The sequence below is a fragment of the Schistosoma haematobium genome, chromosome 6 (assembly GCF_000699445.3).
Source record: "Schistosoma haematobium chromosome 6, whole genome shotgun sequence".
Classification (NCBI taxonomy): Eukaryota; Metazoa; Platyhelminthes; class Trematoda; order Strigeidida; family Schistosomatidae; genus Schistosoma; species Schistosoma haematobium.
Genome location: NC_067201.1, coordinates 18,746,461 through 18,754,769, shown reverse-complemented (window position 1 = coordinate 18,754,769; position 8,309 = coordinate 18,746,461). Strand labels below are relative to the sequence as shown.

General features: G+C 38.6%; 1 protein-coding gene across 2 annotated transcripts; it reads left to right on the top strand.

Annotated features, from left to right (window-relative positions):
- Positions 1–1,656: 1,656 nt before the first annotated feature.
- On the top strand, positions 1,657–7,566 carry EIF4B_1 (Eukaryotic translation initiation factor 4B; the record flags this gene model as incomplete). 2 transcript variants are annotated; one of them, XM_012946276.3, is made up of 5 exons in its annotated part: positions 1,657–1,961; positions 1,995–2,203; positions 2,242–2,416; positions 5,906–6,012; positions 7,005–7,323. In XM_012946276.3, the coding sequence occupies exons 1-5, from the start codon at positions 1,890–1,892 to the stop codon at positions 7,321–7,323; spliced, it is 882 nt and encodes a 293-aa protein (XP_012801730.2). In that variant the 5' UTR covers positions 1,657–1,889. The 2 variants fall into 2 exon arrangements, with proteins under 2 accessions (XP_012801730.2, XP_051065678.1); XM_051217044.1 differs by having other exon boundaries at positions 1,995–2,416; positions 7,005–7,566.
- Between the last annotated feature and the right edge of the window lie 743 nt (positions 7,567–8,309).

Sequence of the window (8,309 nt, the reverse complement as noted above, 5' to 3'; positions counted from 1 at the left end):
CTGTTGTAATTTACTCAGCGTAGGAAACAAACGTTGCTCATAAACCTAGTAAACGATGATTACAAGTTACTAAAACGAATAATATAGCTGTAGGATTTAATTTTTCCCGCAGATATTCTTATAGAACTGTAAACGCGCTACTGGCAACCCTAGAGTCTATGTGAAAGCAATAGTCGGAACAAGGAGAACTTGGCTTTAAACTTTATCTGTCTCCAAACTTAAAAGTATCAATTTGATTAATACAATAACCAAAAGAATTATGGTCATTAAGTGGAACGCGCAAACATACCAATCAGTATTGCGTGTTTTATCGAAATGAATAAAATTATCAGTCACACTAATATAATAGGATAATAGTGTCCTTCAGTTGGCAGGTCACCTGCAACAGGGATAGTCCTTCATACCAGATTGACGTGATGGACGCTTAAGTGACGATTTGGTTGGTTAGTTATGGACATAACTAACAACAGCTACGTCGGCGAAACTGATATCATTTAATATAATAAGTCAGAAATGTATAAGTAACACATCAATTTGGACCAATGTATCAGGCAGTGTAGCAGTCTGATTTTGTGCGTCCTCGAATATCTAATCGAACTTGTAGTGACAATTAGTTTGATTCCTATTCGGTTACTCATTATTTCGTTGGAAACATGCTGAAAGCTTCCTGCAAGCTTAGTACATAGAGCGATCGCTCTGATCTTGTTATCCTCTGGAGTAAAATAAATTGTCCCGCGATTCTTGTTACTTAGGCTTTAATTTGACCCTGTCAATGATAAGTGACTGTAGTTTTGGGTTCGATAGGGAGTAGGAAATTGATTGTTAGCGTTTGCCTTTGAGGAAAATTTAATCACAGTACCTCACTTAAAAACCGAAATTCTCGGTTCTATGAAATTTAGATTCAACTGTTTGAATGGTGGACTAACTCCGATATTCCCTTTGTCCCGTGAATGAAAATATCTACTTAGTGTGTAGGAATAGCGCGAATTGGACATACATTGAGAAGTGTTCAGCCCCCGAATACGTTGTGTTTAGGACTTAATGGCGATTGTATCTATCGTACGACTTCTGAAATCTATAGGAAAACTGACTCTGTTGAAGAAACTGAGGGGTGAATTGTATATCGGCTGCGTCATGGTAGAGAGTGAGTTGTCCTCGAACACTGTAATCGCATGGAGGTTACTGTATGGTGCCTAGGAGTGCTTTATCTGGAGTTAATCTAGCAACAACCTTTGCTGTGTAGATGTAATAGATGTAGCTTTCGGTCATCGTATACAACAGTTGATCACAAATGCTACTACGTAAAGACCTTGGATATGAAGCAAACAGAAAAGAGTATCTGCAAACGACAGTGAGATAATACTTTTAGGCATTACGAATGTGAGGACCTGTTAGAAACACTTCAGCCTGTAGAGAATTTTAAGAATTGATTAGTTCTAAAGAATAGAATATACGTCTGTAGTCCCGTTCGCTATGCTTTACTTTAAATTTCTGAGCATTCGTCCTCAAGGTTTGGCTATCAGGACTCAGTAGCTAAGTGAATAACGAGATGGTATTTGAAGCGAACAGTACTGTGTCTGAGGTGAACATTCCTCAACTGATTTCGTAGTACATCTTCGGACGCCCTTCAGAGCATTCATGTTCTTCTAGAATGAAGGGACACTTCACACATTTCATATGACTGGTAGGATTAGCAGAAATCCACTGCTTCCACTCAGTATCTCCACAGGTGACAATTGAGTTTTGTAAAGTTTAATTAAACTGTCATAACAAGTAGCAAAACTACATTGGATACCTTAGTGAAATGTAAATTGAAAGAGAACTCTGTATCTTGACGCGGGCTTTCCGGACCACTTTGAGCGGTACATGTGACCCCTTGGTTTGCAAAGATGGGAAAGAAATCGAAGAAAAATCGTTTCAATCAGAGCGTAGATGTCGACATTGTGTATTCAAGCAACACAGTATGTGAACGTTTGCTCTATAATACCACTTAGATAGCTGAAATGGACCCAACAGACAACCTAGCAGAGCTCAATTTATCGTCTGAAAAGGCTGAAGAACTTCAAAAAATCAGAGCAAAATTGCCAACATTCACATCAACATCTTCAGTTGAAAACGAACTGGCGAAGCTACCTATGGAAAAGCCTTTTAGGGCATTTGTTTACAATGTATCGTATTCAGCTACAGAACAAAACGTCGCTGAGTAACTTTTTTTTATCTCACGTCGTACTAACTTCCCAGTTTTTTCTCCCCGCTCAAGGTTACAAACATTAATATTGTCGGTGGGGATGGTGGGTCTCGTGGTTTCTGTTTTGTTGACTTTGCAAGTCGAGATGACTTGGCAAAAGCTCTTGAACGCTCTGATTCATCTTTGGCTGGTCGACAAGTCAATGTCCGCATTGCTGCTCCAAATAATGTAAGCCCTTGAACTGTCACACTGGGATTTGCCATGGCCCTATATTTTTCAGTTCTGATTACCGTTTCTTCACACACGGTGTTGGTTTTATCTACATTTACGAGTTCCAATAATTTTCAAGTTACATGATAAATTAGTTCGGACGACTAGGTCTGTAAACTTGGATGTCACATAGCTACTCACCGTTTTTAACTTTATAAGTAGTAACATAAAGTTCTTATTTATACATAGATCATTAAGATTTGTAAAATATATTCACAAGTTGGTCGCACTAATTCTGTTGTAGTCTAGATCTTCATAGAGCTTCCATAAAATAACGCTTTTCAGTAGACGCTACAACTGAAAACTGACTTGGCATTTTTGTCGGCATCATAAGTACATGATACTGTTCGACTGTTATCTTACATTTAGGGTTTGCTATTATGTGCGAATCATAAACTCAATTAAATTTTAGTTGTAAGTAAAGAATCCTGAAGTATTTTGTGCTAACGTCTTGCAAACATGTTTACTATACGGTAAGTTCAGGCTACCTTGATCTACTGAGCTTTTCAAATCTCTTGCCTTAATGTTCCCAAGACTTTGTATCAATTTTTTCAACTTCAAGGGGTTTTTGTTAGTATTCTTAGTAGTTTGTCGCACAATTCGTTTTAATTGTACATACAGACAATAACATCATTCCCTAGTTTCCGTAAGGTGAATTTTAATATTAATTCCCCGAGTTTCTCTTAAATCCTCTTAAGAATCATGGGAAATTGATCGTTAAGAAAGACTAGGCATTGTGCACTCACTGCCATATCTTGCCTTTGCAGACAACTTCAATTTTATATAAGCAACCGTTAACTTCAAGGTAACCTCAGGTAAGACAATTTAACGGTGCTCTTGTTCAAGTACTACCTTTTCGCTTATTTAAAGTCAAGTTTATGACGAACTAGTAGTAAAGCCGAAAAATCCTAAGTGTATCTCCATTGAATTTCGAGATTGAAGAACTTATATAATCACATGTAATTGGTAGAATATAGCTGTGGGGTTTACTTCTTTGACAAATTTTAACCGTTAATCCCATAGGTTAGCTAGTAATTAATATATATTTCCTCGCAAACTTAATCTAAGCCCTAAATTTGTATGGTCTCTTATATAGCTCAACCTTTATTATTCTTTCCCATATTCTGCACCTATTGTAATTACGCCGTCGATATTATTACTTACTCACTTTTCATCACGTTCGTTCTTACTGTTCTTCGTAGTAACGAAAACCGATGTACCTCTGCAAAGTTCTACGTTGTGGAGTGATAAAATTTTAGCCATCCATAAACGTGATTCTCGTCATACAGTGTACTGCTATCACCGAGTTAATCTTCCTAATTGCCGTTCAGCTTTGATAATCCCAACCATACCAGGTCACTTTGTTGAATAAGTTGTTGAGGATTAAACGATGTGTTTCCAAGTGAAGTCACGTCTAAAAAATGTCTACACTATTACAGTCTCAAATTTTCTCGCTTTTAAAGTTATTGGTCATTTAAAAAGGACTGCTGATGATTATTCCCGGTCTCCTAAAACCACTCTCTAAACCATACGTTAGAGCTTCTAATGTTCAAACCTTGTGCAGGATAGAACAACAGGCTCCTTTAGCTAGAACTCATGCTATAGATGTATGCTGCGTCTCCGAAACATGCATACAGGATACAAATACGCTCATTGATTTGGTCGTGCCTTGTCAATATAAAGAACTGGCGAGATTTACCTTTCGTGCATTTGAAGGTTCCACTGCTACTTCTCATGGTCTTGCTGGTGTAGGTATACCTTTGAGCTCAAAATCAGAACAGGCTCTTCTAGTCTGACTGAACACGATGAGGAGCGAATGGAGCTTAAATGTAGGCTGATAAAGGCCACGTAATGATCGTGAGCAGGCGTGCGTAGCGAAGTCAAGAGGTGAAAAAAGCGGCGATAGGTAACACCAGATAACTGTTCATACTTATCGAGCAGACGGTACTAAAAGTCCGGTTGATAGCGCAACCATCTCGGAAAATGGTGGTATTATTACTCAATATCAATCTAGGATGTTCAATCGATGGACAGTTTAGTTGGCCTTCAGCCGCATTCCAGTTACCCACTATCTCCTAACAACCTTACTGGCAGATTGACGTAAGTCCTCCAACTCTTAGTGAGGTTAAAAAGGCTGTAAGTAATTTAAAGCGAATAAGGGAAGCAAAGCCTGATGAATTAGCCTTTGAAATTCTTAAGGATGGTGGTCCAATCTTAGTGGTTAGACTAGCTGAAATCTCAGCTAAACTCAGGGAATTCGAAACAATCCCACCTGACTGGTCTCGATCTCTGAGTCTACGTCCACAAGAAAGGACAAAAATCCTCTTGTGACAATCACAGTGGAATTAGTTTGACTAGTATAGAGTCTGAAACATAATCCCCAATAGTACTTCGATGTCTAACCAGAGCTCATGAAGAGCAAATCTGAGAAAACATGGGTGGTTTCAGACCTGGATGTGTAGACTAAATACTCAAAGTCCGTCTGGTCGTGGAACACGGACATATCATCCCGATGTCCGACCACAGGCGTGTCCTTTGACCTTGAGTCGACGTTCGACCCCGTTGATCGTGAGGTCTTGTGGCAGTCTGTCATTAAAAGTCGTACCAAGAAAGTACACTAACCCTTTAGAAGCCCTACTCGAACAGTATTGATTGAGTCGGAGTTTGTGGAGAACTTTCGTCGGAATCGGTTACTGCAAGTGGTGTTCCTCAGGGTTGCCCGATTTACCCATTTTGTCATAGACATGCCTTTGAAAATAACACTTCCATCGTCTGGCTTTTCAGCGATAGAACTCCTACCAGATGATGTAGTTCCGTTTGATGAAGACGCTAACAAACTAGTCTTTTGACCACCCTAAGTAACAATGCAGACATCTTTGAGATGCGGCTGTTCCCATCCAGATGCAAAATGTCGCCCCAAGATTACTTTGCCGCGGTGTCTGAATAAATCATAGGGAGTAAGGTTGTTGAGCGCGTCGACCACTTCACTTAAAAGTCTCACCGGTTCTCTTCAGAGACATGAATAACATGGCTCAAAATCACTTGCGATGGTGCAAGTTCTAGGCTTTTTTTGTAACTGTTCGTTTGTTTTTATTTCACTAGTTTATTTTCCTGTACTAGTAAGGTATAGCAAATGGGGTCGACTGTATATGCGTACCGTGTTCTAAGTTGCGACTGACTGGACTTTCTTGCACACCTTATTAAATTAAATATTCACCTTGACAGATGAGTACCTTGCGCGCATTTTATTCACAACCTTAAGTCTCCTACTAATGCTTTTCGGTCGCATCAGGTGAATCAGTATCTCCAGGTGGTTCTACACAGACTAACAGAATGCTAATCAATGTCTTCCCGTTATTAACTAGTTTCTATACATTCGAAAATAAGGCTGTTGTTTCACTGTCAAACATTGACTCGATGTTGTATAATGTTTTCTTTTTGTCATAGTCTGAGCGAGGTGGGTTCGTACGTGAGAAGAATTATTGCTCTGGGATGCGTCGTAGTGAAATGGCTTTTGAGCGCCAGCGAGGTGGCTACAGACCTGTCGCTCTTCGGTATGTGGTAATATGGTCAATGAAACACTTAGTTTATATGTAATTAATTATTTTGTCGCTCTGATCAGTTTTCATAACGTTTACTACCTACTACTCAGAAAATTTTGTGGATAAAAACCATGATATGATCGATGAATTAAGTGAAATCACATTGACTTTCTGTGACTGGGGACAATCAACATAAAACCTTGAGACAAAATCCTACGAGATGTTTATGCGACCTAAGGGATACGTCGAGGCAAATAAACTGAAGTCACATCTTTTCTTGAACACACAATGAGTCGATGTGAAATGGTTGGTCTCTTTTTATAACGTCTATAATTCCAATGAGAAGACAACTGACCTGAAAAATGTGGCACTTATCCTACATTTCGGACAATCTGGTAACATTTAATTATCAAAAAGTTTCCACATGAGAATTAGAGACAGTCGGATAAATAAAATGTAGTAACTGACAATACAATCAGTGGTTGACTTCGAGGTGAGACCGTGAGTACGTTTTAAAATGTTAAAAACAATCCAAGCTAAAGTAGTTGTAAGCTCAAAACAATTGTTTCGATAAATATTGATTTGTTTGGAAGACATGACCATAATCTCATTAGCGTCTAGACAGCGTCGGGAAGCAACTTTATGGTAACTTGAACTGGTGCACACTGCTGGGTTATAACCACCTAACTAAACCGAAATAATGATTCTCACCTCAGTAACGTGAAAAAAGTACAGGTTGGCTGAAAATTCTAACGCGTCATTAAAGGGCAGAAAAAACTATGCTCCATATTCACATCTCAACTGATACATAATAAATTTGTATAACAAAAGATAATGGCACTTTCATAGCTATTTGTTTTATATTTTCTCACCACAATACCTCCTTAGTTAATTTACCCCCTTCTATCTCATCATATTGATTACCGCTTATATATCTAAACAAGAAGCGTCCCCTATTTTGAGCATGCTTCACTAACTTTGAGTATCTTTGTTTATACATTTAGAGATGATGGTGAAGATGTCGAATCAATTTGGAAGAGAGGTTTCGTCAGTCGTACAAGCATCTTTGGGTCACCTGGGTTGACACCACTAAATCAAGGTCAGCTGTCTTTGGAGCCTAACCTTAAACCAGCTGTAACAGGAGAGCGACCGAAGCTTAATTTACTACCTCGCTCTGCACCACGAGATTTAAATGAACTATCTGGACGCAACTCAAAGATTTTTGGTGAGGCTCGACCAGTAGATACGGCTAGTAAAAACCGTGAAGTTGAGCAGCGACTAACTGCAACTGATCAAACTAGTGTATTTTCTATTAATCCTTAAACTCCATTTCTGTATTCTCATGTTCCACATACAGTATTTCCAAGTGTTTAGAGAATACCGTGTATCAGACAGGGTGACACAATACATCATTTTCTCCTTTGTTTCCACTCTGATCTTATAAATGTGAACACCTTACAATTAAGAACGTAATCTAGGGTTTCTCTATCAACACATTTTGTAAAGCTGTATCGTTAACTTTCTCGTACTTCCACTATTTTATCGCTAATTTTTTCTCACTTTGAACTTGGCTTTGTTCATGCATTGATATGGGGATACAATTGTACTTCCTGTGTTAGGAAACAGGTGTCACAGAAAGGGAGCTTCTGAGATTGACTATCAGATTTGTGCGAATGCCGAACACATCTAAATAACAAACATACCGTTGTGCTTTTGCCATACGATAGTTATTTGGGCTTTTGTTAGGAAAATGATTAAAAACACTTAGACCGATGCTTTCTGATATATCACGGAAGGAAAAGAGGTTAGCAATCTAACTAGGAGGTTGATCTAATAAGATAACTGGTCAACTTATCACTTAAGGGACGTTTACTAACACGTCCAGTTCTGTACAGTGTAAGACACAGTTCTTTGTTTCTGTGTAAAGTGGTTGCCCAAAGTCTACGGCATTCGACTTAACCACTAGGTTGGAAGATCGCATTTCGCTCTGAAAAGTTTGGTTTCGAGCATTTGTGTATTATCACTGCCCCTAATACAAACATTGCAAACAAGGACCAAGTACATGAATTTTACTAGATTTGTAAGTCAAAAATGAGATGAATAAATGCAAAGAAAAACCATCTGCTTTTTAGGAAATTATGGACATCCCAAATAATACGGGATGTCCCAAAAGAATATTCACAGTAATCCCGATTCTTATCGTCCCGCAAGAAACATCCCAAGATAATCCCTGCCATTGTTATTCCGAAGTACTTGCGTGATTCGACGTGTTGTAATAGTTCCTAAAATTTCCGTAGGAATTTGTTACA